At 42.2% G+C, this 24,723-nt stretch overlaps 1 protein-coding gene across 3 annotated transcripts in view; it reads left to right on the top strand.

Moving 5' to 3' along the window:
- The window catches only part of LOC116060878 (titin-like), a 280,598-nt gene that overhangs the window by 12,529 nt on the left and 243,346 nt on the right, over positions 1-24,723 (top strand). For all 3 annotated transcript variants that reach the window (XM_036003989.1, XM_036003988.1, XM_031314638.2), the window contains exons 3-21: positions 33-236; positions 1,176-1,463; positions 2,353-2,438; positions 2,531-2,748; positions 3,481-3,673; positions 11,766-11,828; positions 12,195-12,453; positions 14,386-14,455; positions 15,173-15,382; positions 16,458-16,600; positions 17,106-17,254; positions 18,085-18,312; positions 19,141-19,382; positions 19,884-20,116; positions 20,209-20,373; positions 20,478-20,646; positions 20,990-22,686; positions 23,393-23,671; positions 24,318-24,584. In XM_036003989.1, coding sequence (XP_035859882.1) covers positions 33-236; positions 1,176-1,463; positions 2,353-2,438; positions 2,531-2,748; positions 3,481-3,673; positions 11,766-11,828; positions 12,195-12,453; positions 14,386-14,455; positions 15,173-15,382; positions 16,458-16,600; positions 17,106-17,254; positions 18,085-18,312; positions 19,141-19,382; positions 19,884-20,116; positions 20,209-20,373; positions 20,478-20,646; positions 20,990-22,686; positions 23,393-23,671; positions 24,318-24,584 — 5,163 coding nt within the window. The remainder of the gene's footprint in view (positions 1-32; positions 237-1,175; positions 1,464-2,352; positions 2,439-2,530; positions 2,749-3,480; positions 3,674-11,765; positions 11,829-12,194; positions 12,454-14,385; positions 14,456-15,172; positions 15,383-16,457; positions 16,601-17,105; positions 17,255-18,084; positions 18,313-19,140; positions 19,383-19,883; positions 20,117-20,208; positions 20,374-20,477; positions 20,647-20,989; positions 22,687-23,392; positions 23,672-24,317; positions 24,585-24,723) is intronic.

Below are 24,723 nucleotides of genomic sequence, written 5' to 3'. Positions count from 1 at the left end.
CTAAAAGTTCTGGGTTCTTCTGGGTTATGCAGGTTCCCCAGTTCCTGAGGTGAGCTGGTTTCGTGATGGCCAGGTTCTTTCCGCCGCCGCTTTGCCCGGCGTGCAGATCTCGTTCAGCGACGGCCGCGCTGTTCTGACGATCCCCGCGGTGACCGCCGCACACAGCGGGAGATTCTCAGTCAGAGCGACCAACGGAGCCGGGCAGGCCACCAGCACGGCCGAACTCCTCGTCACAGGTCAGACACACAACGTTACCGTGACAACTTAAGGCTATATTCACATTGCCAGTGTCTGTTTTACATTATAATCCTATAAAGTAGGGATGCACCGAATCCAGATTTTTGGGGTTCAGCCGAATACCGAATCCCCTGGTTGAGATTCTGCTGAATCCTCGTCCCATCCTCAGTCCATGAACACAGTAAACACATTAATGAAGTAAACAGTGACTGTCCTTCCTTTGCTGTACCTGAAGTTGCTGCATTCTGGCTGCTGTCTGTAGATTCCTTCATCACAACTCGTATTCTTTCGGATGTTTCATACCAGATGTTGTAATAGCGGTGATGTTGTGTATAGTTTAGGGTCCTCGCCACCACCAGACTAATCAGCATTGCAAATTGAACATGTAGCTGGACTTGAATGGCCTTGTTTTGACTGAAAGTACTGCCAAACTACACTTTTTCTGCTCACCTGTTAAATTTTAAAATCACTTTCTCACAGCCTACTGCACTGAACGCTCCACCTACGTAAACACCTTCCCGTAATCAACGGCGCCGTCATTACGGCGACCAGCGTAGCGGGCGGAGTGCAAGCGTAGGGTTCGGTTCACTGGGAAAAAACGAACCCCAAACAAATGTAAAGCATGTTAATCCATGGTGCATTCACATGCACCTCGAGAGACGTTGTTTACATTTAGTTTTTTTGTTTTTCAATGTTTTAGATTTTTTTTCAATGTTTTTGAAGCATTTTTGATATTTTATTCAACGTTTTATTGAGATTTTGACATTTTTTCAGCATTGTTGTCGTTGTTCTTCAACATTTTTGTCATTTTTTTGCATTTCTGACGTTTTTCTTAGATGGTTTTGACACATTATCTGACGTTTTTGTCATTATTTTCAACATGAAACCCCCCCCAAAGACACAGAAACTGAATATATCCGTATGTTGTGTCCCTGCAGCGGAGACCGCACCCCCGAGCTTCTCCCAGAGGCTGCAGAGCGCCGCGGTGCGACAGGGCAGCCAGGTGAAGCTGGACGTCCGGGTGTCGGGGATCCCAGCACCGACCGTGAAGTTCTTCAGAGAGGGAGCCGAGATCCAGAGCTCCGCTGACTTCAGGATCCTGCAGGACGGAGAGCTGCACAGCCTGCTGATCGCCGAGGCTTTCCCAGAGGATTCTGGGAATTATTCTGTCACCGCCAGCAACAGCAGCGGGCGCGCAACCTCCACCTGCGAGCTGCTCGTTCAAGGTGATGACTTAAAATTTAGATTAGATACACTTAATTGAAGTTTTTGTTGCTTTTTCAAGGTTTTCTTCACTTTTTTTATGACGTACAATACACTTTTAAACAAGGCCATGCCCATTTAGAAGACAGGAAGTGTGGACATTTCATACAAGGGGGTAAGCGAGCCTCCACAACGCGTAGCTCCTATGGCGCCATTTTGATGCTACCAAGCCATCACCTCCCGTTAGCATCCCATTGACTGCCATTCATTTTGACGTCACTTTGACAGAGAATAACTTTACATCTGAAGAGTTTAAAGACTCTATTTGTCCATTGTTTATTTCTAAAGAAACACGACAATGTATAAAAGGCTCCATTACCTTGTAGCTCACGTTATGGCTCCGTAGCAGATGTTTTTATAAAAATAGGCTAACGATTGGGTCATAACCACGAGACTTACTGTCTCATAGTAGAGGAATTACCGTATAGTACAGGAGAAGCTCTCAGGCAGTTTGGACTTCCATTAGCTGTTTAAGTTTAATTACTAATGTTAACTATCATTTTAGTGACGAATAATTAGCCTGTGTCTATGTTATCTCCTTACATATACCTACGCTCTCCGTCTCTGCTAGATTGGGAATGATTGAGATTTCTCTTGGCACAGCTACCAGAAGACTTCCAACTTTCAGACAGGTTGCTCACGTCACATCTAAGTAACGCTCAGCCCTGTGCTTCCTTCAGTCCTGTGCTTCTAAAGTGCTTCTAATAGACTTCACTGGTCTCCATGGAAGTCTATGGCGTGGCTGTTTCCGTTAATTTTACTGTCTATGGTTTCATACCATTGGTGCAGCGTGTGATGCTATCGTTAGCAATAGAGAAACTTTGACTAAACTTGATGTGTGTTTGTGTTCAGGTGAAGAAGCCGTTCCAGCAAAGAAAACCAAGACGGTGATTTCAACTTCTCAGATTTCACAGAGCCGTCAGACCAGAGTGGAAAAGGTACGAAAGATTCCATATGAATCTGATTTAGGATATTTAATCTTGATTGTGTCTTGCCTCATTACCTCCTCTCTCCTTGTGTGCGACCTCAGAGGATGGAGGCCAGTTTCCAGGCCACCGCCATGATGGAGATGCAAGTGGAGGGCGCCGAGATGACTCAGCAGCTCGCTCACAAGACTCCGCCCAGAGTTCCTCCCAAACCCGTGTCCAAGTCCCCTCAGCCATCGCTGGCGACCAGGGTGGCTGGAGGACGCCAACAGTCGCCGTCACCGGTCAGACATGTGAAGGCGCCCACGCCCACGCCTGGCAGGTGGGTGGAGCCTTCATCGACAACTGTGTCCATGTTCAGACACTTTTTGCCTAACATTCAATCTGAATGTGTTTAAAGGAGACTGCCCTCCAATGAAAAACGCCCACATAAGTCGTTTGTTTAAGCATCAATTCTGACCTATATTTAGGTTTATAGAGACAGTGCCCTCTAGTGGCCATAGTAGTTATGATGGGAGCAAAGCAGGAAGTAAGGTGGGAAAGTATAAGAGCGCCAAATGTCCTGGTGGCGAATTTACGTATCCTACTATGGCCATGCCAAGTCCACGTCCATGCTTACGCAAGGTAATGTAACCCAATTTGTACAGGTCCTATCCCCTGACCAATCGGCTATCCCAACCTTAACACTCGAGGTCAATGCCTAACCCCAACCAACCAAGCTGCTATTGAAGGGCAGGTCTTGGCGTGGACATAGTAGGATTCGTAAATTTGCATCCTGGTAAGGAGGCAGGTTGGGGGGGGGTGGATGGGTCAAACAAACACAGGACATTCACCCAGGAGACCGTGGTTCATGTTCCGGTTGAAGAGAAAAGGAATTCTAGCACTTATTATGATTATACATACACCAAACCTCCCATTTCCATTCCTATCTATATTCTGATGTTTTGTTCAGATGTCATTCACAGCCTGATCTATACAACATGTAATCATAACAACTTCTAGTCTAGAAAATGTATTTTTTTTATGGCGGTTGACTCGTAATCTGCCCCATCAGGCCGGTGAAGTCCGACGCTGACGTCCCGCCGCCCTGGAAGCGGGGAGACTACGTGGCCGAGGCCAGCTACACCAGCATGACCAGCATGGCCAGTATGACCAGTATGACCAGTATGACCAGTATGAGCCGCAGCTCTGTCACCCAGCTGGGCCAGGAGCAGCGCTGGGAGCAGCAGGTCACTGGTGTCAAAGAGGTGAGTGAGGGTCGGGGGGTTCATATACCGCCATCTAGTGGTCAACGAGTCCCGGGAGCAATCTGATAAAACCTGAAGGATGGACAGAACTCCAGCTTTTCTAAAATACTCCCAAAAGAAAACCACATTATTCTCAAAATGTTTAAAAATGTTCAGAGTTAGGTGCCGTCTTTAACTACTTCTTACAGCATATTATTATAGTTACAGAGTATTTTTTATAATATACACTCAAAGGAACCAGATTCTTCTCAAAAATGTAGTTTAAAAAATGTTCGGAGTTACGTGTCTTTAACTCTTTCTAAGAGTCATAGCTCCATAATTATGGAGTTATGACTGTCTTTAATTATTATTAATACACACAAAATATATATCATATAATACATACATACACGCCTACATTTTTACATACATACATACATACATGCATGCATACATACAGTGTGTTTGCGCATGCATGCATACACTTACCTACATATATACATACATACATACACGCCTGCATATACCCATAAGGGTCAGTACTTATGTACAGTACATTAGACACATAGGTTTTTACATCCCCCAAAGCATATATAAAAAAGCATATTCAATTCATATCTTTTAGTTTTACACTGTCAATATATTTCTTTCACATTATTAAGAATGTCCATCAACTTCTTATATTCCTGGAACACTGACAAGCTCTACATCCATTTACTCATATTTACTTTGTCTTTAATTAAACCTGTGGACATACAGACGCAAATATGCTTACAACTTTCCATAAGCACTCCTGAAACATTATAAGTATAACTGATGTTTCGGAGTAGCCGCCGTTCTCTTCGCTTGTTCTGAAAACTACATTTGGCATGTTTTGTTTTCAGAAAGTAACAAAAGAAAAGTATTCCTTTAAAACGTCCTCCGTTCTGTTGAACAAATTGCTCCTGAGTGTGAACCTTTGTTTTTCTTAAATATGTGACTTATTTTTTCTTCTATTTTGTTTATAATTGTATGATAATCACTCTCTTGTTTGTTCGTCTACCATCTCGTTGTTTTAAATGTGACTAACCAAGTGATGAAGACCGTAACTTTGCTGTTGATCGGACACAAAAATGTCCATCATTTCATTTACATCACTGTCATCTTGATTTAAGGACCATTTTTCTGTTTTTCAACCCAGATTTTGTTTTCCATAATTGTATATTCAGTTTGCAGTTGTCATAAACATGAATATTCTTTATATACAAATTAACATAATATTTTTAACCCCAGTTCCAGCCCAGATGTTTAAATTGATTTCAATCAAAAGGTGAAAAAAAGGCCTTTAAGTCTGCCTAGGCTGGACACTGCATACTTTTGTCTGGCCGAAATTTGATTTTATCAAATGATGCATTTTTAAAAAAAAGCCTCGGGTTGAAGGGGTTAAAAAAGTTTGCGTTAAAAACGGAGAATCTCACCTTCATGATTCAGAAGACTGCTTTGATCCTACAGTCCAGTCTTTTGTCTTCCATCCCTGTCATTTCAAGTCTCTAAAATACTTCCAAACAACAACGTTAATGCTTTTGATTTGGTGATTAGCCTCAAACTCTTGAAATAGAGTCAGAATCATCTGGAGTGCCAGACGAGACCAGTTTTACTCAGAATGACGAGGGATGGGACGACGCTACGAGCCACGAAGAAATGCCATCCGACCATAACTCATACGTTGACTACTTGGACACAAGTTGCAAAACTTTTGACGGTCGAGACACGATGACCTCGTTCGAAGAAGAGCAAGAGTCCGGAAACACTTTTGAAAGTCGCGTGGAGACGCCAACGGACGACGTAAGCAATGAAGACATGATAGACGAGATGTGTTTTAATCCGTCATACATCTGTAAAGATCTCTTTAACCACAAAGACTCAAACGGAGAGCTGCTCCACCTTGATTTAACCGCCTTGCCAGGTTTGTCCGATAAAGAGCGGTGTTGCCGGGATAATCAAGATGTCCGCCCGGCCTTCCAGCAGCCAGAGGAGCAGGTAGCTCTTCATCTGTCACGAGTGGACACATCATCTTTTTGGGCACTTTCATACCTCTTTTTTGAGTTTGGTTGCCACCTCACATTTCTGCACCTTCAGCACTCTTTCTGTACTTTCAGCTGATTTCAGAGATGTTTTTCTTGCATGTCAAACAGATAAGCATGTGTTGTCTTACACAGATAAGATTTAATGTTCATGTGAGTATCCTGTGCATGACGTTTCCAAGCAGTCTATTATCTTATCTTGTGTTTTTTGGACTCCAGATTAAGGATATTGATCATAAATGTGGATCAGAGTTTCCTTTCTGCCAGTGTCCAAAAAACAGAATTAAGTGCTGATCCAGGTTTCAATAATCAGGAAATTATGATTATGCATGCAAACATGTAAACTGGATTCTCTAAAGTGGTGACATTTTGTGTGAAGGTTTGGTGTCTTTTACAGAAGCAGGAAGGTGTCGAGGGGTAAAATGTATAATCAAATTGGTAACTCATGCCCTAAAGATTAAATTACACAAATTATTCTGTTCCCTTATTTTAGTAACCAATGCCAGTGGATGACTTTAAGTTGTGTCTGGCCACATCCACTCATGGTTAGCCGAGCTTAACATAAAAACCAGAAGCATGGGGAAACAGTTAGCCTAAGTTCCAAACTGCACTCATTTAAATCAAAATAGTTTTTGACAAATAGACAAATGGAACCAATTTATTTTAATTATTTATGTTTATTTGTATAGGGACGAGTATGTAGCACAGACCTATCTTCGTCAGGATTATTTTTAAATTTAGTAGGTATGGAATTTGTGTCTTAATGAGGATTTAAGTAAGGGCATCTTACAATTCCCGTTTAAATAAGGATATATGCAGATTTCCCCTCGTCCACCTGCCTGTCTCTGTTGTGTCCTGAGATCAATGTGCTTGCTGGTTGTGTCTCCAGGCTGAGGGAGGGAAAAGAGCTGGGGCAGTGGCCACAGTGGTGGCCGCCGTTGACCTCGCTCGTGTCCGTCAGCCTGTGCATGTCGAGGACGGTCGAGCTGAAGAGGAGGCTGAGGCTGTAGAGTTAAGGCAGCAGGCCGCCGCGGCCGCCACAGCTGCCGATCAACAGTATCAAGCCAGCTGGACAACAACAAGAGCGCCCGCTGGTCAAATGCTCACTACTGCTCAGGAGTTCACTTCTGAACCAACCCGGCCGCCGCCTCAGGTTAGCGAGGCCAAAGATTCATCAACGTTACCAAGAGATTTGACCGGATTATCTCAATAACAATCTTTTGTTCTGCTCTGGCAAACAATTTTCAGGTTTCACGATTACTTCGAGATTTAACAAAATGACAAATAACAACAATCACAAGCAGTTCTTTTATTGATTATGCTGATCAATTTAATTATTTATTGTTGCTTTACCTGTCCCTTGAAAAAGAGTATGCAGGTTTTTATACCTTTTTATACTTTATTGTTCCCTTAGGGAAATCTGTTTTGGACTCAAAAGCTGCATCAATACATTCCTTGACAGTTACAAAAAACAACAACAGCGTATGAACAGACAATACATGCATAAACTGTAGCAGTGACAAAAATAAATTGCACAAAGTATTGCACACATCCCGTGGTAAAAACATATTGCACATAACACATATTTCCATCACCCCCCAGTAAAACACCATGAAACTACTGCACTATATCTACAGCCTCAAGCAGCATTGTTAAGAAGTTTGACCAACAGATTCTCACTCCCATCTCGTAAAATATGGATGCTTGGTCAGTTGCCTTTGTCAATGTTATTGACACTAAAGTCTCCTTTAGCGTCATATATTGCGCTTTATCTAAACGCGCTTGGTCGGGACTATTGGCGTCCATCTAAACGCGCTTGGTCGGGACTATTGGCGTCCATCTAAACGCGCTTGGTCTGGACTATTGGCGTCCATCTAAACACGCTTGGTTGGGACTATTGGCGTCCATCTAAACGCGCTTGGTCGGGACTATTGGCGTCCATCTAAACGCGCTTGGTCTGGACTATTGGCGTCCATCTAAACGCGCTTGGTCGGGACTATTGGCGTCCATCTAAACGCGCTTGGTCGGGACTATTGGCGTCCATCTAAACATGCTTGGTTGGGACTATTGGCGTCCATCTAAACACGCTTGGTCGGGACTATTGGCGTCCATCTAAACGTGCTTGGTCGGGACTATTGGCGTCCCTTTTGACGCAGTTATGTTAAGGAAAAGGTCGTGGGTGGGCTTATGTTTCTGTGACACGCGGGAATAACGGGACGGTTGGGTTTAGGAAAAGGTCGTGGGTGGGCTTACGCTTCCGTGACACGTGGGAATAACGGGACGGTTAAAGAAGAAAGCGACTTCAGGAAACGTGCCACGCGGGACACGAACCCCGGCCTCCTGGGTGAAAGTCCTATGTTTGACCCATCCACCCCCCCAACCAACCAACCAACCAACCAACCTCCCTATGCGAAATTTCGGCCTTTCATACTACTCTCTAAACCCTGTGTAGCTGCTGCTCTCCCCGGTACGTTCTACTAATTGTTTGTCGCTTCAGACGCTGACAGCCACTGATAGCCACCGTCCAAACGTCCGTATTTTATGAGTTCGGAGTGAGAACGGGTTGGTTTGACAGAGGTAGGAACAAATTAGTTTTTTAAACATTTTCAAGACTCTATATTTGTATTTGAAAATAGTCCCTCATTTGGTTTTTCAATCATATATTCACAATCTCAATCTCTTGTGTCAATCTCACGGAAGCGGCCGGTTTAGGGACCACGGTATGTTTTTCTTAGACTGTGGGTGTTTTTAGGATGGTCTTTTTGAGCTGGCCATCCCTCAAAAATACTACAATTGTGGAGTCCCTGGGGTGCACATATAAATAATAACAGAATGTAAAGACAATAACGACTCCCTGGTATCTTCGATGATTACAGACTTGAAAAATAAAATGATCATGCCTTGAGTAAAAATTCTTAAAAATAAGCAAAATTATTTGCCAGTGCTTTAAGATAATAACTATCAATGTAGAAGGACAAATCTCTGGATAACCATGTCATCATTTTCAGTACTCAGGGGAATAAAGTATTTTTGTCCAGCTCTTAAGATCTTCCTGATATTGTAACGCTCCTGTGTTGGTTACTCCAGATTCAGAGAGCGACAGAAATCTTCTCCCATGTGGACACTGGTCTCGCCCCGTCTTCAGTTCCACATTTCACAGTTTCTAAAGTTTCTGTCCCAAAACACGAGTCTAGCTCTGAGGTAAGAGATGCAACATTGGGCAAGCAGTAAAAAAATAACCTGCATAGAAAGAAAACACCAGAGAAAATGTGGAACATTTTAAAACTAAATGCTGAAATAATAGAAACTAAACTCAATAATCCAACCTATAATCAACCCTTCACTAAACCTGCCCCCCTTTAGTTACTGTTGCTAATGCAATACATATTTAAAGGACTATGGCGACTTATTGGGAATTTAGCTTATTCACCGTATCCCCCAGAGTTAGATAAGTCCATACATACCCTTCTCATCTCCGTGTGTGTTGTAACTCTGTCTGACGCACCCACCGCTAGCCTAGCTTAGCATAGATCCTGGAGGTAACTGGCTCCATCTAGCCTAGCTTAGCACAGATCCTGGAGGTAACCGGCTCCATCTAGCCTAGCTTAGCACAGATCCTGGAGGTAACTGGCTCCATCTAGCCTAGCTTAGCACAGATCCTGGAGGTAACTGGCTCCATCTAGCCTAGCTTAGCACAGATCCTGGAGGTAACCGGCTCCATCTAGCCTACTGCTCCCAATAAGTGACAAAATAACGCCAACATTTTCCTATTTACATGTTGTGATTTGTACAGCATGTACAAATAACAAGGTCACATGAGACACAGCCATCTTCTAACCGTTTACATACTGGGAACTATATTCTCAGAAGGCGAAGCACTGCTACTCTCTGCTACTCGGGCAGAGTGATATTACTCCAACTCTGAGCGAACTCCAGGCGAACTCTCTGCTCCTCACCACGGGGCTTCTCAGGTGCTGCGAGCAAATCACTCCGCCCAATTAGCAGAAGCAGCAGTGCTTCGCCTTCTGAGAATATAGTTCCCAGTATGTATACGGTTAGAAGATGGCTGTGTGTCATGTGACCTTGTTATTTGTACACACTGTGACTATACAAATCACGACATGTAAATAGGAACATGTTATTACGTTATTTTGTCACTTATTGGGAGCAGTGTGTGACTGGAATAGAAAACTTATCAACTTTGTGATAGGTCAGATAGAAACCGATACAAACCCACAAAAACTTGAACCCCAGTGTTACCTTAACACACCTGCTGTGACTCCTGTTGCTCCTCTACGATTGGACCGTCACTGTTTGGGGGAGGGGTTTAGCGAAGGATAATTTGGTTATTACTGCTTGCCTGAAATGCAAACTTGTTGTGAACCGTAGTGATCAAATAATGTCTATAAAATAACAAAATGATCCCTCTTTAACCTTGTTTTTCTTCACCCCTTAATCAATAAAACACAATCCAGACCCCACTTATTAATCCGGTTTTATTTAAAATTCCTGTTGTAGCTGTAATAAAACTAACGTTCAGTAGATCCCTCCCTATGCTGTGGTTTAACACAATCTTTTAAACCAAACCAAATTTTTTTGTTATTCATGCTGGTGTACCTGATAATCCTCTTTGGGTCGGTCAGGTTTCCATCGCCGGCTCGGCTATTGCCACTCTGCAGAAAGAGTTATCTTCCTCCGCTGCCACCGCAAGAAAGATCATCAAGCCTGTCAAGTCTCCCAGTCCGTCTCGTACAATGGCGGAGACCAGAGAGACACCGGAGCCTGTCCCTCCACCGTTCAAAGACTTCACTGAGAAATATCAGAGTCATTATGGCACCGAGTTACAGACGGGGGTGGTGTTCTCGGGGGGCATTGAGAAAAAATATGAGGACTGGGGAGCCCAGGTTTGTAATCTAGTGTCCTGGGCTGGATCTGAACAGGGCAAGAAAACCTGATGAGTAAACCAAGTCAGAGAAGTTGTACTGAGTCCAAAACAGTAAGCAAGCAATAAAGAGCAATAAAGAGTCAATGTCTCTGATCGTCCAAGACTTCCCAAGATATCTCAACATCTGTTAGCCAGAATATGAAGACAGTTCATGTGTATATACACGATCCCCATATGATTATTCCTCTGACTTTTATTAAGAAATCAACTGGCCAAATTTTGCACGTTTAACGCAAGAAATATCACATCTAAAAAGCTTAAATCCTTTTGATTTTACAAAAGAACATTGCAACCGTTTAGTCAGGTTTTTAGAAGTTAGGTTTTCTTGATTTGTGTGAGAATCCAGGATTTACTTTCCCATTGCTGCTATGTCCACTATTTTTACAGTCTATGAGGTCAGATATGTTCTACTAAGTCCAAACGAGCAATAATGAGCAATGTTTCTGATTATCTAAGACTTCCCAAGATATCTCAGCATCTACTTGCCATAGTATGAAGACAGTTCCTGTATATATACATGATCCCCAGATGATGATTCCTAATATTTTTAATGAACTCTCTGGCTTTAATTTTAGGAATCAACCAGCCAAATTATCCAAGTTTAACGCAAGAAATATCACATCTTTAAGGCAGAATTGTCCTACTCCCCAGAGCTTGAACCCTTTTCATTTAAGTGACCCTTTCAATTACAGCACCACACCAATCTTTATCCTCACTAGTCATTCGGCTAAAGACTAGGCAGAATAAAATATATGTTTTCATTTTGTTGGATATGAAGAACATTGCAAACATTTGGGGCTAGTCTTTGGACTTCAGTCAGGTTTTTAGAAGTCCGGTTTTTAGGAGTCAGGTTTTCTTGATTTGTGTGAGAATCCAGGATGTATTTTCTCTCTAATTGAAACTTTAACATGCTCGTCGATGCTACTGACAACCTCATTCATACCTCTTGAGTCCATCCAGCCTTCCCTCCATCTTTCTGTGCCTGTTTATGTTGTAAGTCTTGTCCAGTGTGTGTTTGCTTTGTTGTGTCCATGTCGTGGATTTTATAAGTTTAAAAGGTGCATGTTTTTGCAAGTTTGCTAACCAATCAGTGATGATTCAACAGGTGTTGGAGGCAGCAGCCGTACCTTCTGCAGGCGGCGCCGTGATCCCAGCCACGCTGGTGTCGGTAAGTGGCTTAAATCTCCTCAAAACCTCCAAATATAAAATGCCTAGGGCTGGACGATATGACCTTAATGTATCAACAGTAAATATACTATATATATATATATATATATATATAGTATATTTACTGTTGATCTACTGTTGACAATAATCATGCTAATCCTATATATATATATATATATATATATATAGGATTAGCATGATTATCGTTAGATTATTCCTTCAGTTTAAAGCAGGGAATTAGAGTTTCTGTGCGTGTGTCTGGGTGTTAGAGGTTTTACATTTCGATTACTTTCCGATGAATCGTCCAGCCCTATCCATGCCCTGTGGACAAAAAGATGTACTAAGAAGTGTTGTGTTTTGTCTGCAGGGTTTGAAGAACACAAATGTGACGGAGGGCGAGTCGGTGACCCTGGAGTGCCAGATCAGCGGTCACCCCACCCCCGTCATCATGTGGTTCAGAGAGGACTACAAGATCGAGAGCTCCATAGATTTCCAGATCATCTACGAGAACGGATTCGCCCAGCTAGTGATCCGCGAGGCGTTCGCTGAAGACAGCGGACGCTTCACCTGCACCGCCACAAACGAGGCGGGAACCGTCAGCACTTCCTGCTACCTGCTCGTCCAGGGTCAGTACCAACTATCTACATATCAGTGTTTTCCCTAGCTTTGTGGAAGCCTTAGGTGCACGTATTTGTCGGGGGGGTTTAGGTGTTTTCCCTCAAGAAAATGTTACGATTTGGTAAATTAAAAAAATGAAATTTCCCCAAACATGTGTCCCTTTGTGGGATTTTGTGTCTCTTTGTAGTCATGTTTTGTCTCTTTTTGGTCACTTTTTGTTTTCTTCGGGGTTGTTTTAGGTCTCTGTGGTCATCTCTTTGTTGTCAGTTTGTGTCTCTTAGTCATAGTTTTGCATCACTTTTCACATCATTTTGGACCGTTACTAGCACCATATCTGTGTCTGAAACATTGGAAAAGCTAGAGCAGATGAAACAATAACACTCAAAAAGCTTAAAGACAAAACTTAAAGCTAAAGAAGTCCAACTACAATCATTAGATCTGACAAAAGTCTTTTTGTTACGTCCATTACGTGGTGCACCTAAACCTGTGTAAGGGCTGGGATGATATACTCTTGTCCCGTTCTTCCACAATACATGGGCGCCGACCAATTACATTACTTATATAATTACAATTTGGCACATGCAAACAAAATCAACAATTACCATCAACAATCACACAGCTTAGCACATTAGCTAGTGTCAGCAACAAGTTGTTATTTACGGATTAGAAAAATAAGAGCCCAAATCCCCGGGGAACTACGCTAGCACATTGTTAATGAATGACTGTGGTTGCTGCTACTACGCCGTTGTTTACGGTAACGTTACTAATTAAAGCACAACAGTAGACTACAGGGCTGGGACGATATGCTTTAGTGCCCAATTTGATTCATTCAAGCTACATGGGCGCTGATTGGATTTGTGTTTTCTGATTTTCATTTATTGCGATTCTAGAAGTTTTTGGATCCGATAGCATTGATTATTGGGGTTTTCTTTTCCTTCTTAAACAAAAACAAAAGTTGTATAGACCACTTCTAGCGACAACATATTATGAGACATTTCTAAACACTAATTGTTTTCTAAAAAAGAATGCAATGTTAGATGAGGATGCCGGGTTTTAGCATATGATTAAAGTAACGTTATAGCCTGGGAAAACCCTGACAAACTTCCGGCAAATTTGAGATTTGCTCTGCAAGTCAGTCTGGCCAAGAGCCCATTCAAGCCCATTTCCAATTTTTCCAAATCGAGGCACCAATTACAACCACTGAGGCGGGCTTTACACCAATCACAACCGTTGAGGCGGGCTTTACACCAATCACAACTGTTGAGGCGGGCTTTACACGATGACGATAGCGCAGCGACGGTGAGGAGCTTTTTGTTTACATTCAACATGACGGCCACCGAACCCGTTGATGCTCCTACGTCACCCAGATCGTTGGTCTGATTGAAGGAATACCCAATTGCGCCCAGAGGCATTTGAGCAGCGTCCGTTGGTGATGCCCCTTTGGAAATGAGCTGTGAATGAAGCTTCCCCAGACCCTCTCTCAGTTACAACTGAGAAGGTCTGGTGTCAACCAGACTAGAACCGTTACTTAAGCTGCGCTATAATATCTGATGATATTTCAGCAATACAATAAATCCTGAAGTTGATAGCTTTAGTCCATAATGTGCACATTTTTCTATCAAAATAAAGTAAATTTTATTGTTTGCGCTAATTAGATTCTTTTAATAAAGATTCGATAATGAAGAAGTGTTCATATTTCTTATGTTCTTAGCCAGAATTTAGTTAAAGGAAACAGTTAACTCTTTTTGCCAAATAAAAAATAAAAAGTATGTAAAAATTGGCAATGCCCCAAAAACAGTGACCCCCAAACCATGATATAACCCAAACTGTGAATTTTGTGAAGCGTTCCAACCCTGTTACGTACTATTGCTACATCTGAAAACCTTTCCTGTCTAACATGGTGCATCCTGCTTGAGACTAACCCTGTCTTTCTCCTCCAGTGTCCGAGGACATCGAGAGCAGAGAGGAGATGGCTGTCGTCACCGAACATGTTGAAACTGCTGAGAAACTGTGAGTCCATCAAGCTCTGTTAAAGTTTGCAAGATAAATAGATATGGTGATGAACAAAGTCTAGATCAGTGATTCCCAACCAGGGGTAGCCTACTTGAACTTCTGCAGCTGCCAAAGATTGTAGAGTAGTTCAACTAATTTGATTTGATTGGAAGAATATATCAGCTGGAACACCTGAACACTACAAGCTGCAGTTATGTAAGAGTGCATGAAAACTAGTTAGCAAGTTTATACAGGTAGCTAAAATTATTGACTGCTGAAATAATTTAGGTAAACTGTAGAAATAGTTAGCTTGAAGTAATGATTAAACGGTAAAAACTAGTTTGCTAAAAGTAATGGATAAATAGTGGAAACAGTTAGCTAAATGTATTGCATTAGCAAATTAAATGGTTAGCTTAAAGTACTGACTAAACAATAGAAATAAATAGCTACATGTATATGGATTAATGGCTAAAACTACAGTAGTACCAATGCTGACCAAACAAACTTAAATACTGACAGTTCAACAGTTATTAAACACATAACAGTTGGAACAAACATTGGGAGTTAATGAAGGGGTACGTGAGTACATCTGACAGCGCTATGGAGGTACCTCAGACCAAAAAGTTTGGGAACCACTGGTCAACAGGGTTAACATTAACTCAAGAAAGTTGACTTAAACATAGCTAGCGACACAGCTCGGTCCTGGTAATCCTAAACAGAGATTTATGTTTTCAGAGTAACCGAAGAAGCCAAAGAGGAGACCATGTCTCAGGTGAGCGCGGCCGAGTCAGATACTCCGGCCGCCGCTCCCTTCTTCATCACAAAGCCAACCGTCCAGAAGCTGGTGGAAGGAGGAAGTGTCTTGTTTGAATGCCAGGTTGGGGGAAGCCCCAAACCACACATCATCTGGAAGAAGGGCGGCGTACCGCTCACTACCGGATACAGGTATGGAATATCTTCAGAAACTACTGGCCGGGTTGTAATGATTCCTAGAGGAAGATTCCCAAAGAATTTAGGTGATTAGGTGACTAATCAGTAGAGTTGTTCCCAATACCAATATCAGAAATGCTTCCAATACTGCCAAAAATGCTGGTATTAGTGAGTTTGTGAGTCTATGCACCGATCCGATACCACGTAATTTAGCCCAGAAATACTTACTTTATAGTTTATACTGTTTTTCCATTATGACTGACTGTCAATCTACAAAATTAACCCTCATGTTGTCGCCGTTATCAAAATGTCTATCTCAGAAATATGGGTTTCTTTTTAACCAAATTACTACAAAATAATATGGATAGTTCCCTACCACGCTCTTCGCAATTACAGTTAATGATCACTATACTTTCATTACATTTTGAGTGTTTTCTTCAATTTTATAGCATTTGAAAAAAATGTAAACGGTTTCTAAACAGTATTTGATCTAAATTTTGACATACACCAGTCTGTGATTATCCATCAACATACATTACCGTAATATTAGTCAAGATAATTCATAATTTCTGCTTTTTTGATTCAAAAATTTTGTATAATTTCCTTTAAAAGAGGTTTATTGACCATGAATTCCAAAAATAAGTGTAACAATAGTGGTAATAAGTTGGTTAGAGGACAAAAGTGTCAACAGTCAAAAAAAGAGACAAAAACATTGAAAAAAGTGTAGAAAAAACCCGACATAAAACATTCGAAAGAAAGTGTTAAAAAATGTTCATTTTCTATTTTGACCTGAGAGGACAACAAGTGCTTGGTTGGCGTGAAGACAACACGAGGGTTAAAGGAAGTTCAACAATTTGTATTAATCATATTACATCCATACAGGGTTAGTGGTGTTAAAACATAATATATATTATTGTTTTTAACGCACTAATATCAGATGGGTACCCGTTATTGGCCGATATGCATGTATGAAAACAATAAATCATCTGAATAATGTGTCTGTAATGAACACTGCAGCCTCCAGGGGGCACTAGTCGTCATTATATTGCCTTTCACTTTAACATGCTCTTTTTCCTCCGCGATCCATCAGATACAAAGTTGCCTACAAGAAGGAGACTGGAGAATGCAAGTTAGAGATCTCCATGACCTTCGCTGATGACGCCGGAGAATACTCCGTCTTTGTGAAGAACCAGCTGGGAGAAGCCTCAGCCTCCGCCAATCTGCTGGAGGAAGGTATGTAAATGAACTCTACTATGCTAATGTAGTAAGACAGGCGAACAGGAGGAAAAGACAGACGCTATGAGCCCTTCCACACCTACCTCGCTTTGTCTGGAATTTCAGACTTTTCAGTTTAATCCAAGCCAAAATTAAAGGTATGAAGCCTTACCCTTCCAAAGCTACCGGCCCAATTGACAACACTCTGATATCAGATGCACGTCCATTTACAAACCAATCAATGCCAAGTAAAGGAAGACACAGCATTCCTAGATAGATAAGTATGTCATGTAAAGTTCTTTAGTTCGCTCAAATAATATTGATGTGAAACCAAACCAAATTTGGTTTGACCGAATGTATTGAAACATGAACCATGGTGCGGACTTTTAGGTGTGAAAGGGCCCTAAGTTTACAAGGACTTCAGAACAAGAAAACAAGAACAGCAGAGAACTGGTTCTTCAGTTAATGAAATAAGTTGCCTGAGCTCATGTCACTTTAATTAAATGCTTTGTTTTGCTAACAGAGGAATATGAAGTCTACATGAAGAAACAGGAAGAAACCTTTAAGACTGAAGTGACAGCCATGGTGCAGGAGCCCAAAGTGGGAGACCTCCCCCCCGTTGCCGTTACAACAATGGAGCAGATAACCACCACCACCATTATCTCGGGACAGGTAGGAGCAGTGTGCGGTTTTCTCAGGGGATGTGTGGGATTTCCCCCTTTCTGGTCTACATATCCCTGCCTCTACTGAATTATTTTTTATCCATGGTGGGGTCAAATGTGTTGCCTCTTCCCCCTTCAAACTGATCAATGCTACTTTAGCCAGAAAAAGTGAGCGTCATGCGGCGATGACAGTTTAGTTTACCAAAACAACTTGTTAAGTTTAGAAAAAAGATCGTGGTTTGGATTAAAATACTCCCGAGGAACGAACAAGCATTTCTTCGGTGAAAGCATTTTATTTTCGCTGGGAAGTGGAGTCCGCTCTAGAAGGCTAGAAGGCACTGTGCTATTTCATTTTAAGATTATTTCAAGATTATTTTCCATTGAATATTGACGTTCATAAATACGTGTTTTGGCATGTCTGGCCTATATCCATTGTATTGGAAGAGGGATTTAATTCTTGCAAGTTTTGTTTTGTTGTGCATGATCATAAAACATGTTAGTATGCCAGGGGAATTTAAACTTACCCACCAAGGGGCCTTGGTGCAAACCACAGTTTTTTTTTGTGTGCAGAAATCTTAATCTGTAAAGTAACTAGTAACTAAAGCTGTCAGATGAATGTAGTGGAGTAAAAGGTACAATATTTCTCTCTGAAATGTAGCGGAGTAGAAGTAGAAAGTGGCATGAAAAGAAAAGACTCAAGTAAAGTACTGGAGTAGATGTACTTAGTTACATTCCATCACTGATGATTAATGATTGTTGGTCAGCATTAAAACACCCAAATAACTGTTAAGAACTCGTAAGTACCTGAGTCATGTTCCTGACGTCTCGTCTCATCTGCAGGAATTCCATCTTTCTGCCATCGAGCTGAGGACCATCCAGGAGATTGAAATCACCATTATGAAGATTACCTACAGAGATATTGTGTCTGAGGACGGAGAGCTGATGGTGACTGCGACCCCCACCGAGGCCATGCAGCCAACCTTCGACACTCCTGTCAAAAACTACAGGATCAGGGAAGGGATGAGCGTCACTTTCCACTGCAAGGTGGCTGGAATGCCGCTCCCCAAGGTACAGAATCTTATATGTTCTTGAAGCAATAGGGTTCCGTTAAATTAATTATATGTTGACTTAAAGCAACACTATGTAATTTTTCCCGCTTCGGTCCCCCTACAGGTTGGAAGCTGAATTGTCCATTACATTACATTGTGCAAGTTTGCCAGATCGGTTCGCCTCGGATCTGTAGTTTGAATGAACTGCAGTGTAATGTAATGGACAATTCCGCTTCCAACCTGTAGGGGGACCGAAGCGGGAAAAGTTACATAGTGGTGCTTTAACAAGTGGGCTCGCCATAGAGTTAGGAATTGCACATTTGTATCCAAGGGATGGGTGGCAACTAAAGATTATTTTCATGGTGGATTAATGTGTGGATTATTTCCTGGATGAATGGATGAGTTGTTGGGTTTCTAAAATGTCAGAAAATGGTGAAAATGTGGATCAGTGTTTCCCAAAGCCCAAGATGACATCCTCACGTCTTGTTTCGTCCACAACTCAAAGATATTCAGTTTCCTGTCCCAGAGGAGAGAAGAAACTAGAAAAATATTCACATTTAACAAGCTGACATCACACAAGTTTACCTGTTTTATCATAAAAAATTACTCAAACTGATTCATCAATTATCAAAATAGTTTGAGATTAATTTAATAGTTGACAGCTAATCGATTCAACTTTTCAGCTACACTTTCTGTTAAATCTTTTCAGACGAAAATGAAGCATCTGTTTTGTTAAGATTTTTATCATTTAAATTTTTAAATGTTTGGTTGTTTTGTGACAACTAATCGTTTAATCTTTGCAGTTTTAATCCAAAGAGTCTTACAATGACGTTTTGTCTTCTGACAGATCGCCTGGTTCAAAGACGGCCAGCGTATCAGGGCCGGTGACCGTTACCAGATGGAAGTTCTTCAGGATGGACGAGCCAGTCTTCGTCTGCCTGTGGTTCTCCCAGAGGACGAGGGCGTGTACACAGCCTTCGCCTCCAACATGAAAGGAAATGTTGTCAGCTCTGGGAAGCTCTACGTTGAGTCGGCTGGAGCTGTAACACCTCAGAGATACACACCACAGCCAGCCATGCAGAGGATCAGGTGAGGTCTCACTCAAAGGACTAAGACATATGTCTAAAGTGAAGAACTGTGGAGGCCTGGGTATCTTGTCCACGGTGTCACCAGTAGTAGTAATAGATAACTTTATTTCCCCCCGTAGGGCAGTTGGGTTTGCGGCACAGTTGCAAGGCACTTCATGACAGGACATCAGACATATGAAACAAACAAATAGTCCATACATCAGACACCGACAGACATAACATGAAGAACATACATCACACACTACAATACACTATACACACCCTTGGGTATGACCAGGCCAGCTGGAAATCTAGCTTATTTTGACTGATTTAAGGATGTTATGGCTTGTGATACAAAGAGAAATTGGATCTGTTCTTGGTCAGAAGGTCAGTTTCATTCATTATAGTGTTGGAACATCCGCTCCGCATACATTACATGTGCAATGTAGCCGGCCTATAAGAAATACGTTTAATGTGTAGAACTGTGGACGCCTGGGAATTAAAGACTCTGCTTCTTCCTTAGATCCACATCTCCTCGCTCTCTGAGCCGTTCTCCTGGCCGTTCTTCCAGCCGTTCTCCCGGACGTTCTCCAGCCCGTCGGCTTGATGAGACAGACGAGGCTCAGCTGGAAAGACTCTACAAGCCTGTGTTTGTCATGAAACCTGCCTCATGTAAATGCTCCGAGGGGCAAACTGCCAGATTTGACTTAAAGGTTGTCGGCAGACCGATGCCCGACACATACTGGTTCCATAATGGTGAGTAAAAGATAGATACATTTTAATTAAGATGGTCTTGAATATGATTTGTTGGCTTCAAAATAACCATAATCCCTACATTGCCTCCACAGGACAACAAGTGGTTAGCGACCACACCCACAAGATAGTGGTTAAAGAGGACGGTACCCAGTCCCTGATCATTGTCCCGGCCATGCCACATGACTCCGGAGAGTGGACGGTCATCGCCCAGAACAGAGCTGGACGGTCGTCCATCTCTGTCACTCTCACCGTTGATGGTAAGACTGCAGATCATCTCGGACATTTTGTAAAACCCTGTTTTGAAGAGAATACTTTTGAACGTTTATTGACTTTAAGGTTTCCATTTTTCTTTCTTTTACAGCTAAAGAAACCCTGACGCGCCCCCAGTTCACTGAGAAGCTGAAGAACCTCAGTGTAAAGCAGGGCACTCTGGTTGAACTGGCTGTCAAAGCCATTGGTAACCCCCTGCCTGATATCGTCTGGCTGAAAAACAGTGACATTATCACCCCACACAAGCATCCAAACATCAGGTATGTTCAATATTAGCTGTATTATCAGTAATTATAAAGTGGCACTTTGTCATCCAAACTTAAAAAATGCAGGTACAATAAATGTTCCGATCTTTATAACGATGGCCACATAAGCAAGCTAACTGCCTCTACTCACAGAAAACATGCTCGTAGGAGTGGCATTCAATGTTTGTACTCAATGTTCCACATCCTTATCTGAAAACGTAATAATTCATCCAATATTTTGAACTTTGATTTCTATTTAATGAACTAATTTGAGGTTTTTGTTGTGATTACCTAAAAACTCACTGTAGTAAAAACCCAAATGGTAAAGATAAACTGATATGACAAATCTAACTTCCAGGATTGAAGGAACCAGAGGAGAGGCCAAATTCCAGATTCCCTCATCAGCTGGCACAGACAGCGCCTGGTACACTGCTACAGCCATCAACAAGGCTGGCAGAGACACCACACGCTGCAGAGTCAATGTTGAGGTAGACTATGTTGAACCTGAACCAGAGAGGAAGCTCGTTATTCCCAAAGGAACCTACAAGGCCAAGGAGATTGCCCCACCAGAGTTGGAGCCCCTTCATCTGCGCTACGGCCAAGAGCAGTGGGAGGAGGGCGACCTTTACGACAAAGAGAAGCAGCAGAAACCACAGTTCAAGAAGAAGCTGACTTCTATCAGAATGAAGCGCTTTGGTCCGGCTCATTTTGAGTGCAGACTGACTCCAATTGGCGACCCCACCATGGCGGTGGAGTGGCTGCACGACGGCAAACCCCTGGAAGCTGCGAACAGGTTACGCATGGTCAACGAATTTGGTTACTGCAGCCTTGACTATGAAGCTGCCTACGCTAGAGACAGCGGCGTCATCACTTGCAGAGCTACCAACAAGTTTGGAGCTGATCAGACCTCAGCCACCCTGGTCGTCAAGGATGAGAAGGGTCTTGTTGAGGAAACACAACTTCCTGAAGGTAAGAAGGGAGCGCATAGAATGGACGAGATCGAGCGCATGGCTCACGAAGGAGGACCCTACGGAGTCACTGCTGATGAAGACTCTGAGAAAATGAAACCAGAGATTGTTCTTCTTCCTGAACCAGCAACAGTGATGGAAGGCGAAACTGCACGTTTCCGCTGCAGAGTGACCGGTTATCCATCACCCAAGGTAAACTGGTACCTCAACGGACAACTTATCCGCAAAAGCAAGAGATACAGACTTCGGTATGATGGTATTTACTACTTGGAGATCACTGAAGTCAAATCCTATGACTCAGGAGAGGTGAGATTGGTAGCCGAAAACAACATTGGCTCAGTTGAGCACACCGTGAAGCTGGAGATTCAACAGAAAGAGGACTTCAGAACTCATCTGCGCCGTGCCCCAGAGGGTAAGGCAGCCGAGGCCGCACCCGAACCTGGAAAAACATCATTTGAGGTGGTGAAAACCGAGATACCTGGAGACGACTCTCAGCTGAAAGAGGTGGTGAAGCTGAAGAAGGCCCAGAGAGTTGTCCATGAGAAATCCACAGAAGAGTCGGAGGAGCTGAGGGGCAAGTTCAAACGCAGGACAGAGGAAGGCTATTACGAGTCCATCACTGCGGTGGAGCTCAAGTCACGCAAGAAGGACGAGTCCTACGAGGATCTGCTGAAGAAAACAAAGGAGGAGCTGCTTCACCGGAAGCAGGAGAAGGAGGCGGCTGAGAAGAAGAAAGAGGAGGACCGCCGCAAACTTACAGCTACACCTCTAAAACCACAAAGGGTCAAGCTCTCAGCCAGCATGGAAGCTCCTAAGATCGTGGAGCGTATCACCAGCCAGACAGTCGCACAGGGCGATGAAGTCAAGTTCAGAGTTAGAGTCATCGGCAGACCAGAACCTCAGTGCCAGTGGTTCAAGAATGGCGTTCAGCTGGAGAAGACTGACCGTATTAACTGGTACTGGCCTGAGGATCATGTGTGTGAACTGACGATCAGAGACGTCAGAGCTGAGGATTCGGCAAGTGTCATGGTTAAAGCTACAAACACTGCTGGAGAGACTTCAGGACATGCTTTCCTGCTGGTGCAAGGTAACAACTCTTGACTTTCTACAGTTTACACGTAAAGCCCTATTCGCACGGGACTAGTATTACCTGGGGACTTCTAGTAATTTGTAATAATTGCGGAGGTCGTCTGTGATCTTAATCCCAGGGCTGGGTATAGCTAATGGTCCCGATTTGATTACATTTCCAACTTGATATCAATCAGGTTAGGGAAATTTCAGATCCAATACCAGTTTATCTTCAATATAAAAGAGATTCTCAGAGAACTTCTGCTGAAAATTGTAAAAGCAAGAAGCAACTCTCAATTATTTTTTACAATGTACTAAAACGTTTGTTTGAAGGACTTTTTACTTCTACATCCATGATGAAAAGAAAAATATAAGATCCCTCAAACAAAGATTGATTTTTATTGGCGAATGGATTATTTTAAACCAGCCCTACTTAAATCCTTTGTGAATCTGACATGTCGGTAATTTGTCAAGTATAAATTCCACCACAATTTACCCACCATATTTCGCCAAACACAGGGGTTGTGTGATGATATTAGTCTCGTGTTTTGACATCATATGTGGAGGTTAATGTCAGTAAACTTGAGTAAAATAGACTTCGCTTATCCCGTACATATGCGTTGATGAAACACAGACGTGCGGGTAATTTTTTAAATCACATGAGGTCTTTATTCTGCATTTGGATTGTGTATTTTGTAACAAAGATGTTGTTTTTATTTTTTCAGCAAAGCAAGTCATCACCTTTACACAGAAGCTGGAGGACGTCAACGCAAAAGAGAAAGACACCATGGCTACCTTTGAGTGTGAAACCAATGAGCCTTTTGTCAAGGTCAAATGGCTGAAGAATAACGTGGAGATCTTCTCCGGAGACAAATACAGGATGCACTCTGACAGAAAGGTCCACTTCCTGTCTGTGCTGATGATCGACATGAGGGATAACGCAGAATTTACCTGCAAGGTTATCGACGAAGATGTCAGTACAACTGCCAAGCTCAATGTTGAAGGTGGGTTGCCTAATAACTGGCTATGCTCAAAGAAAACTAAACTTAAACATTAGCCCTCATGTAACTCCATATATAGACACTGGCTCCAAGCTTTCAATCCTTGGACCTTTTTAACTCTAATGTTCAGTCACATAAAAAATTTAAAAAAACAATCTACATCTTAGCCCCAGTTGAAAGTCTTTTGCAAGTCTCCCTTTTCAGGCAGGAATGTTATAACATATTGTGTTGTTGTGTACAGTCATTGATTGAAAAACTTTGAAATTATGAATTGATTAAAAAAGTATATCTACATATTAACATTAACTTAACTGTAACAGCTGAACACTACATCTTGCAGTTATGTACGTCTGTGAAAACTAGTGAGAAAGCGAGCACAGAAGTTTAGCATAAAAGTAATAACTAAATGGTAGAAATAACTAGCTAAAAATAATGGCTAAATGGTAGAAATAACTAGCTAAAATAATGGCTAAATGGTAGAAATAACTAGCTAAAATTACTGGTTAAATGGTGATATAACTAGCTAAAAGTATTGACTAATGGTAGAAGTAACAAGCTAAAAGTATTGACTAATTCACTTCCAAGTGCATGATTGACTTTTCACTAAAATTGCAGTCATTGATGTACCTTCTGTATTATGTCCTAACAGGAGAACCACTGCAGATCCTGAAGCAGCTGGAGAGCACCGAGGTTCCCGAGACGTACTCCGGAGAGTTTGAGTGTGTCATGTCCCGTGAGGACGCTGAAGGCAGCTGGTTCTTTGGAGAAAAGCTGCTCTCTCCCAGCAGTAAATATGTCATTTCCTCCCGCCGTGGAAGACATACCCTGTCTGTCAAAGAAGTTGAGAAGAAGGACCAGGGAAAATATAGCTTCAAAGTGGGCGAGTTCAAGACAAGTGCCTCACTGAAGATGAAATGTGAGTTATGGAAGTAATTTAAAGTAAATTTGGAGCTTCTAATTTTGTCAAAGTCTGTCAATCCATCTATAAAATTACTTGCAAAAAAAGACATTTTTACATCATTTGAAATTTTGTATCAAGAGAACATTCCTTCTCA

Source organism: Sander lucioperca, chromosome 8, assembly GCF_008315115.2.
Source record: "Sander lucioperca isolate FBNREF2018 chromosome 8, SLUC_FBN_1.2, whole genome shotgun sequence".
NCBI classification, from domain to species: Eukaryota; Metazoa; Chordata; class Actinopteri; order Perciformes; family Percidae; genus Sander; species Sander lucioperca.
This window is presented reverse-complemented; position numbering and strand designations above follow the sequence as displayed.